The sequence below is a fragment of the Ipomoea nil genome, unplaced genomic scaffold, assembly GCF_001879475.1.
Source record: "Ipomoea nil cultivar Tokyo-kokei standard unplaced genomic scaffold, Asagao_1.1 scaffold0728, whole genome shotgun sequence".
NCBI classification, from domain to species: domain Eukaryota; kingdom Viridiplantae; phylum Streptophyta; class Magnoliopsida; order Solanales; family Convolvulaceae; genus Ipomoea; species Ipomoea nil.
In genome coordinates this window covers 130,147-140,232 of record NW_017617156.1, presented here as the reverse complement: position 1 = coordinate 140,232, position 10,086 = coordinate 130,147, and the positions used below count along the sequence as shown (strand labels likewise).

The window sequence follows — 10,086 nt, the reverse complement described above, 5'->3', positions numbered from 1 at the left end:
GAAGGGGGTGGCGTAAGACAAAAGACTTGTCTCACGCCATCCCCCTTCCCCCTTCCCACGTCTCCGCCGGAGACGAAGGAGGAGGGGGTGACCGGCGGCCACCCAAAGTGTTTTATTATTATTTTTTTAATTTTATTTTAAAATTTATTATTAAAAATTATTTAAATTACTTACTCACTTTCCATAGGTAACCTGAGTGAAATGGATGGTAACCTGATATTAGGTAAAATTGTATACATTTGGGGTGTTTAGTGACCTACTTACATTTTTTTTTTTTTTTTTTTCGTTCAGTGACCTAATTGCACCTTCAGGTTAGGTTCAGTAGTCAATTTGGACCTTATTCCAAAAAACAAATATACAATTGTTATGAGAAGTCTATAATCAAAACCCGATAATATGATGCCTAAACACATAACTAGAACACGAATTGGGCATTGCCACATCACCAGCAGTTTGATTTGGAGAGCAGAAAATGGGATGTTAATATTAACCACTCCTTCTGGTTTATCCGGTAGCTAAAACTATACCGACGAATGGATCTTCAAGCTCCCTGCTGCAACGCTTGCTACTCGCTCCACCGCCCACCCCAGCTTCACGCGCCGCCGTCCTCAGTTAAGTTCCCTTCAAGCTCCTCCGCCAAATGCACCCGCAAAACCACTTCCCAGCTTCGAACCCCCGCTGCCGTCGCCGCTCAAAACGGTAGCACCTATTCCCCTCCTTCTAGCGTCCCCACTCACAAAGTCACTGTTCACGACCGTCAAACCGGCGTCGTCCACGAATTCTTCGTCCCGGAGGTTTTTTTATTTTTTATTATTTATTATTTATTTATTTATTTTATTTTTTTTAATGTGCAGATAAAATTCAAAAAAGAAACAAAAAAACAAAAAATTTCAGTGCTCCGCATGTTCATAAATGCAGGATCAATACATTTTGCATACAGCTGAGGATCAGAATATACGGCTTCCCTTTGCTTGCAGGCACGGTATTGATTCTATAATCACTCAAGCTTCAACTCTCACTTCGTAATATGGTGATTGAATGTGTGTAAAATCATTTTAAAATTAGCATAAATAAATGATTCTTTTTATTGTATCATTGTTATGGGTAGCGTTTCTGTTATAAAAAAAGAAAATTGTGCTGCCAGTTTCTGGAGTGCAGAAGTAGTGGAATCTTTTAAAGTGAGAATGGTTATCTAGATGTGAACTATATAAGTCTTTTACTTGTGTCTTATGCATTTGGACAGTTCAGGATCTGATTTTATTCCCTTTTTTAGTTTTTGATAAAAGAAAGAAAGCACAAATTCAAACAATGTTTAAACTTGATAGAACTCTCAAGTCTGGGTTATTGTGAAGAGGAAGTGCAATGTCATATTAGAACTTGACTTTTAATTTTGGAGTCCTAATGTGATAAGGAGGAGGGCATTAGTTTGACATAACAATTTGGCATTTTAACTTCTTACTTCCTCAGTTTGTAGAGAATGAAATGATGGATGTATCATTTATTTATCGGTATGATGGTCAATGTGATGACAAATTTTTACTCTCTGATCATTCTCAATGTTTTTTTTGGGGTGAGAATGGACTCTGTTTTTTATTTTACTTTTAATTTTTTTAAATTTGTTTTTATTTTTAATTTTTATTTGGATTCATCTTGAAAGGCTTTACACTCTAGATTGTTGGCTATATAATAGATGGTGAGGGTTTAATCAACTTGGGTACTAGTTTTAGTATGTAAATGTCACAAAAACAGTACAGTATGTATTATAGACGTCAAATAATACAGGACTGTGTATGGTCCACTAATATTATTAACTTAAGTGTTTAGGATTGTTGGTGTTTAATCCAAGTACAAATTGAAAGAGACTAGAGGAGCAGAAGAAGGGAGTAGAGATGGAATTGGGAGGAGAAGAACCCTAACTAGTCCCAAGACTTTCTTTTTATACCAAGACTCCAAGAGTGGTCTTGGTATTAAAAAGGATCAGAAACATAAAAATCATACAAAAGCTTCCTTCTTGGTGTTAAATAGGGAAGGGTTTTATTCAGTTGGTCGTAATTACTTGAAAAAGCTCTCCAACAAATATGCAAGTACAACAAAAATGGATTTTTCTGCTTCTTAGGCCTCATTTATGCCTTTTTATTTTATTTTATTTTATTTTATTTTTCTTTACCTCGTCTTTGATATATATCCTGTTGCGTTTCAAGGATACTAGAAATTTTATTTGACCTCTTATGACTTCGTTCACAACTCTTACAGACCTCTTATGACTTCGTTCACAACTTTTACAGTTATCTCACTCCGTTAGTAGTCTCTTGTAGTTGTCAACTGTAGAGTGTGATCCTGTATGATATCTAACTACTGCAAAAGATTTCCACTATTGTGGGTGTCAGAGAAGCTTTTAAATTCAAATGACACAGTAGTAGTTTGACTGGAGAAGTATCTCCTGCCTTTCTTGGTCAGGACCGGATACACTTTTAATACTGTCTTGGACTTAACAAGAACATATATGAGTACAGTTATTTTCCTTCCTTTGAATGTCAGAAGATGTAGAAACTTTTTGGCTTTCTTTTCCCATATTTGTCACTCTCTTGTAGAGTGAAGGCATAAATATTAGTTTCTCTCAGTGAACGTTAGTAGCACTGAGGGTTAGGGAAGGCTAAAATGTGGAGATTAGAGTTGCCTTAACGATTTAAAGTGCGTAAGTTTGGGTATTTTCACTTTTGACTTTGACTTTCCTTGTTTTGTAAGAGTAGTCTTCAGTGCAATAGAGCTCTTCTTGATCAAATAGGAACTTGATACTTATCATACTTTATTTATTTCCCAATTCTTGAGCTTAACTTTTTCTGTACTATGGAGATTGTTTTATATGGTAACTACTTGCATCTTAATAATCCTATATGTTGAAGGATGTTGTACTAGCTGTGCCGTCCGTGTAAAATCTGGGCAAATAAGACAGCCTGAAGCATTAGGGATTTCAAATGAATTGAAAATGAAGGTAATATACATCTTTTTCTGCTTTGATTGCTCTACTTTTTACAGGCTTTTATCTTCCCCTAACTTTACAAAATAGTGAATTTGGTTTCTTTTTGTTGGTTTTATGTATTATTTAAATTCCATTGGATTAGGGGATGTAATTGTGTGATTATAGGAATCCTTGGAAATATGGAAACATTGTACATTTGTACCTTCTCCTGTAATAAATACAAAGAGGCTGTGGCACAATTCTTTCACGCTTTCTCAACATCATATCTCTCTCTAACCTTATTCTATATGCTTCTCTTGTCCTATCTAAAAAAATTATGGGTGCCTGTTTGATAAGAATTCTGGATTCAATTTTATTCATGAGTAATACTACCTGGATGTTTTCACAGCGATCACTATATTGTCTATGGAGAGAAATCTGAAAATTTGTTAATCAGAAACTTGATAGTCCAAATTAAATTGCATGGTTGAGGTACTCTTGCAATTTGGTTTTATGTTTTGAGTTAAGCATCTTTCTTAACAGATCAAAATAGTCACCTGGAAGTTTTACTCAGTAGGGATTAAGACAGTATATGAAGTATAGGATGGTTGTCTTACATCTAACTTTAAATTGCTGAAGTTTTTCCTGGTATAATTACATTCTTTGTTTTCCTTGATTTTATTTTTTGCTTTTCGATCTTACTGATAATTAATTTTAGTGATAACTGATAATGTATCTTTTCTGAGTTATGTATCTTTTCTGAGTTGTAGGGATATGCTCTTCTGTGTGTGGGTTTTCCATCAACTGACCTTGAAGTTGAAACGCAGGATGAGGATGAGGTAAATGAAGGGGGAAATAATTAAAACATACATTCAGTTTGAGGAACCAATGACCTCATTTGTATTATTTTCAATCAGTCAAAATTTCCCACCAGCTCAAAAAGTATAAAAACTCATGGGGCAAAGTTTTATCTTGTTGAAATTTTTTTAGGATAAATATGTTTCCTCACCATCAATTTAAACAAAGGTCTTAGGTATGAATTCAAGAAGCTACCCATACTCAAAACAATTTCGTATGTTTAGCGCATAAAAAAGTTGGCCTGCACTAGAGGGGGCATGCTGTGATAAATATAAAATATTACGGAGTATATAATTTATATGTATGGCCTCATGGCCCTCATTAACAACTTAAACTTTTAGCTGAGATGGAACACCTCATTCAATAAACTGTTTCACATTTATTTTATTTTTTTTAGTTATGTTTATTATTGGAATGTAGTGATCTGAGATCATGAGACCTTGCAGGTATATTGGCTCCAATTTGGAAGATATTTTGCCCGAGGACCTATTGTAAGTAATACATAGTATTTGTAGAGTCCTTGAACAAATAATCTTTTCAAAATTGTTTAGGAAATGGAAAGATAAATAATTATTATGGAAGTGTAACAAGAAGGTTTGTTGTATTTGCTTCTTGCAGGAAAGGGATGATTATGCACTGGAATTAGCAATGGCGGATGAATAAGCAGCACTTAGTTGATTTGAGGAGATGATATGGAATCCAACAAAATATGTATAATTTTCTTTCCTTAATTTGTATGTTAACTTTCCATTTTCTCACCACATGTTATGCTGATGTGTTGGTGATTTTTGTAAGCATTTAACATTTTGGCTTTAGTTTTTCTTCCCATTTCCATGTCAAGTGCATCTTATTGTGAAAGCATTGAGACAGTTTTCTCTCCTTGTTTCAATGTTTCATTCAATTGGATTTCAACTTTTGTTGAGGCTTCCATTAATTGTATATTGACATGTGGATAATCATTGATAAGATGTGTAATTTGTCTTTTTGATTGCCCATAGATTGGTGCAAAGGAAATTCAGGATGGTATTATGTTATAATCTGACTCATTAGTTGCCAAGGGACCAGTATGTTCTGGGAGTATACAATGCCCAGAAAACAGTTTGACATACCCCAAGAATCTAGGAAGAATAGAAAGAACAGATGGAGACAATTCTTAGGGTGCACATGAGAGAGCGGTTGGAGTGGTCCAACCATTCACTGGAACGCTATTTGGATGAACTGTAGTTAGAGTGATACCGTTTCAACCATAAAATTTCAATTGGAGGGTTAAAGGTCTGATTGGAGCAATGCGATTGGAACAATCCAATTGCTCCACTTATATTGCTGCCACTCTCTCAAAGGGAGCCATAGAAAAATATAAAAGAAATGATTTTTAGTACTAGATGAAAGAAATGAGATGGTTGCCCATCTATTTATTCTAGTCTTGTCCCAAATCAAATGGTCAGAATTGGAGGATACACTTAGACATGATGTTTAAATTGGTGGTGTACTCGTGTGTGCACAGTCAAATGATATGCAACTCCTAATCTGTAAAGTGTTGCATACTTGCTGGCATGGCACTATTCATACTTTAGTTCATAGAGAAGAGTCTAGTACTTTGGCATTATCTCTTGTTACCTTGACAAACTGCACAACTTTGTACATAACCATTCATGTTTCCCTTTAGTTGTGGCTAAAAATATTGTTCTTCAATGATCAATATCTTTTGTCTTGCCCCAAGCCACCTCCTATGTGCAACCCAAAGATCAATTTCTCATGTAAAAATTCTCTTGGAATACATAGATGAGAAGTAAATAAATGTGCCCTCTGCATCACTTGGCTACACCCTTCCATGTGTTGGAATATCTAACTCACCTTATCATTTAGATGGCCTTAATAACAATGAAAATGGACATTAACATGTGACTATGGGAGTCACAAGTGTGCCAAATTCTGGCTTGTCAGCCTGTCATAGGATTTAACAGGCCACAAGCTTTACTAGGTTGTTGGATTAAATATCCAAGTAGATTGAGCAGCAGATATTGGCAAATGCCCATTGTCTTCTCTGTGATTGCTATTTGATAAGGTAAAAGAGAGGGCATATCCACTTCATGACATCTTATCAGTCTTCCTTGTGGCAGATGAATGATTTACTACTAGTTTTGTATGATTTGTATATAGATATCTCAGTACCATAGAACTTTTTTCTTGTTGCCCATCTTTGCCTTTTAGAAGCACAAGCAATCTGCTGCCTTAAAACCATGTTGTTTCTCTCCACTTTTTTACCCTTGATTAGTTTATAGTAACTATATAAGCCATTACAAAGTGATATGTTGTACACTTCTATAGAGTAGACTAGAGCTTAAATAAAATGGACTTGTGGAGGTTGATGAGCCTCCAGTTGAGTAACTAGATTGCATTTATCCTTATAGTCTAACGTTATAAGCTTGTGATTCTTAGATAAGATGTCAAGTTCAATTGAATCAATTCCCATTCCTCTCGGATTTACCAAAACAAGAGGACTTTGTCCTTGATTTTATCAATTTTAGCTTTTTATGATAACCCTTGAAAACACCAAGTGTCGCACTTTAAGGCTGATGTTGGGTGTGAAAAATATCAACTCTCATGAGAAATTTATGGTGCAAAGTTGAGGAAAGATATTGCTCAAAAGTTTACGAGTGAATGGGATAGCTTTGCTCCACTGTGATATGACAGTAGACAACAACTTGTGAGCAAGTAGTTGATCACTTCACTTAAATCCTGTTGATGATTCTTGAAAGTGGGGCATTTCAGATATTATCTGTTCCTTGGTATTGGGTCTCACCTGAAAGATCATCTTTTGTCACAGGAATACTTTGTGCTTATCTTGTGTTTATCTTATTGCTATTTGTCAGATTCAAAGTTGCTAGTTTTGAACTTTGGTCTTCACTGCTTTCTTCTACAGGTCAAAAGGGCAAACCTTATTGTTGCATATGAGATACTATCTCCATTCTTATGTTGCGGTCACAGTTTTTATTTTGAACTGATATGGGACATTACAGCAAAGTTCATGTATATTTGAACTAACAAGTCATTGGATATAACATTATTTGCAGATTCAAAAGGGCAAAACTGCTTTATTTGTATTACAATCACGCGAGAAGAAATAACTCAATACATGCAGCAAGGAGAGGTTTCCTTTGCTTGTGGAAAGACACATCCAATGGTACAAGCTTAGCGGTTTCACCTTTCAGTTTATTACTTCTGGTCGTTGGTGCTTGCTGAAACCTGTTATGCAATGAACTTGACATTAAATGTGTGTAGAACTGTAGAAGTGTATATGCACTGTTATGGATCTTGAGTGTGTGTGTGTGTTTTGTGGGTGGGGGGGGGGGGGGGGGGGGGGGTGTTTCTCTGTCTTGTTTGAAAATTGTCATTGTTTCACAAACCTTTCTTGTCACAGTTGCAGAGTTGTGTGATTATATTGATGTTGGATTGCATTGAATAATTCAGTATTTGAGTTAATGTCACCTGGGGTCCTCCGAGTATAGTGATTTTGCCACGTTTAGTCCTAAACTTTCAAGTTAACTACCCCTGGTCTTTCAGCTTTCAAATTTCAACCAGTTGTGGTCCTTTCAGAAGTAATGTAAAGGAAAAGTCGTCCTTTCAGAAGGATCACAGTTGGTTAAAATTTGAAAATTGTAGGACCACGGGTGGTTAACTTGAAAGTTTAGGACTAAACGTGGCAAAACCATGTACTATACTTAGAGGACCCTAGATGGCATTAACTAGTGTCACTCAAGGAAAATGATGCAAGTATTGTGTTAATGAATCTTATACATACCCCCACTGATGTCACAAAATTGCACACTGCACATTTCACAGATCTTGCTCCATATTGATACATTAGTAGCATTCTGCAGTTGCCACAGTTCACATGTGCAACCTGGTTTGCTGTCACAATTACATTCACTCTTACATTCACAATAGCTCATCAAAATATGTGTGTTATATATATCATCAAATTGCACTTTACCTTCCATAGCTAAGTTGACAGTGTGGCAGCACGAGCACTGCACACTCGTTGCTCCACGAATGTACATTAGTAATGTGTGGCAGCCACCGCAGACTAACTGAGCCATTTCAGTGCCTGTTTAGGGGTTAAAGTGTGGAAAGAAGATCGGTGAGGCCTCCCTTCAACCATTTAGACAATCGGGAAAGATAACGAAGGTTACAATTCACAAGCACATACCTGGTGGAGGTACTGCTGTGACTGCATTGCACACTGCACAGCACACAGAGGTTGCTCCGACTGGATACATCAAAAGGTTGCGACAGCCAGAACATACTAGCTGGCTTTGTGTACCTGCTGACCATTGTATCTATTATCAAATATCGGTTGAGGGTGTGGAACTTATCATGAATCAGAAATGTTCCAATTCATCATATCACAGTTAAGAATATAATATGCGTTGGTGTTTCTGGACTGTTGAAAGCCTGAAACTGTCTATACATGGTAAGAATGACAAAACATCCTTTGCAGATCTATTTTTACTACGAATTGTTGTTAATCTGGTATTCTGGTTTGTTTATGAGAATCTGCTATTGTACCCACCAAATCTGTCACTTAATTCTTCCCAAAAACTTGAAAAGGCACAGAAGTTAGAGTCTCTTTACATGTGAATTAAACAACTCAGGTTGACATTGTGAGTTGGAGAAAGGATTTGATTTTCTGATGGTGGCATGCTCAAGAATGGTGTTTATGTTCATACCTGTGTTACGTTTTCCTCTTACAACCCACAGGCTAAAACTGGTAAAGATAAGATGTTATATACCATTTGCAGGTGGCATGTATGGTGCAGGGGGTGTTGGATATGGAGCAAGAGGAACTGGCATTGTGAATCTGAAAATGGTAGGCCCTTCTCTCCCCAGATCTTAAAAGCTTGCTTCAGGGACATGAAACACACCAGAACTCATCTTTGTTTTGTCCTGGAAAAACAACACATGGATAAAACTTGCTTAAGTCAACAGAAAATTCTGAGAAAGCAGCTCAGGGATTTGAAAAGTAATGGTATGACTGAACAGAATACACATATTACACACACACACACACACACACATATATAAGATTATAAGAATATATTTCATCTGGTCCTCAAATTTCATACATGAAGTAATATGCATCTCTTGGGGCATTGAAGAACAGAGAAATTTGGTTGAGAGCTGTGAAGTGAGTGAGACACACTCCTTGACAGTGGAGGATGAAAGAGAAAAAGAATGGTTTTCTTTATAATTTTTTGGTTGCTTTTTGTGGCTTTGTGCTGGGTTGGAGGGTGGGATTGGTGTTTTTATGAGAGGTTTTAAAAGGGGGGGCGGTGTTGTTCTGTAAGGTGCCACGATGCTATAATTTTTTTTTTTTTAATAATCATACTTCTTGATATATGATTTTTCGTAATACCTGTTACTTTATTCACAAAATTCAAACTTTAACAGTTTATTTAAAGGAAAATCAAATCTCTTTCACTCGAACTAGGTTGTTGGTGCTATCATTTTCACTATGGCTGGATAGGTTACAGTGACTTCTATATTTCTAGGTGATATATCAAGATCAGCTTTATCAGACAACTTAGGGACCTCCCCTTCTGTATCTCTCTGTCTCTCTGTCATGCAAGTATAGAAAATCAAAGTCATTTGGACAAGATGAATCTCACTAAAATAACCCAACATGATTAGTCGATGATTAAATAAGAACGAGATTTCTCTATTCTGACCATCAACTCAAATGGTGTTTCCCTGGAATCTCATCTAGGAATACGGAATAAGATTAGTATGTAAGTATTTTGTGTACATGAATGATATTTGTGCATTTTCTCCTTTTTTTTTTTTGCAGGAGTGAGTTGGCAATTTAGACTAGCCAGGTGGCGCCACGTGTGCTGGCTGAACCAGCACATCCAGTTTGCAGCAACTGGGAAGCTTTTTGGTTGGTGGTGGTCCATGTGTGTTCTTGCCATTCCTGTGTGCCACAACCAATGTCCCTTACACTTCCATTTTTCCCTTTCCTTCTGTCTCTGTCCACTTTTTCATTTTGTAGTTGACATTAAATCTGATTTTACCATTTTTCATAAGCAAAGAGTCTCACATTGAAAAATAAAAATAAGAGAGAAACATATGAGTTTATAAGTTCATGGGTTAAACTAGCTAATTGATTGAGTTCAGTCTTTTAATATAATTTGGCTTATGGGCATTACAGCCTAGTTGAGTAACTTTAGTCCAATCTTAGATTATAACATGTACCAGTGCTTGCTTAGTCC

General features: G+C 36.3%; 2 protein-coding genes across 3 annotated transcripts; one reads left to right on the top strand and one right to left on the bottom strand.

The window, feature by feature from the left end:
* The first annotated feature begins 404 nt into the window (after positions 1–404).
* On the top strand, positions 405–4,783 carry LOC109176690 (ferredoxin-1). The gene is made up of 6 exons (XM_019326102.1): positions 405–794; positions 919–982; positions 2,904–2,992; positions 3,730–3,798; positions 4,264–4,308; positions 4,436–4,783. Exons 1-6 carry the CDS (start codon positions 534–536, stop codon positions 4,478–4,480), a joined length of 573 nt encoding a protein of 190 aa, XP_019181647.1. The 5' UTR covers positions 405–533; the 3' UTR covers positions 4,481–4,783.
* Positions 4,784–6,831: 2,048 nt separating this feature from the next.
* On the bottom strand, positions 6,832–9,127 carry LOC109176691 (protein LOL1). 2 transcript variants are annotated; one of them, XM_019326103.1, is made up of 6 exons: positions 8,944–9,127; positions 8,611–8,764; positions 8,028–8,144; positions 7,812–7,925; positions 7,620–7,729; positions 6,832–7,063 (listed from the first exon to the last, which is right to left on the bottom strand). In XM_019326103.1, exons 2-6 carry the CDS (start codon positions 8,669–8,671, stop codon positions 7,034–7,036), a joined length of 432 nt encoding a protein of 143 aa, XP_019181648.1. In that variant the 5' UTR covers positions 8,672–8,764; positions 8,944–9,127; the 3' UTR covers positions 6,832–7,033. The 2 variants fall into 2 exon arrangements, with proteins under 2 accessions (XP_019181648.1, XP_019181649.1); XM_019326104.1 differs by having other exon boundaries at positions 8,028–8,141; positions 8,944–9,126.
* Between the last annotated feature and the right edge of the window lie 959 nt (positions 9,128–10,086).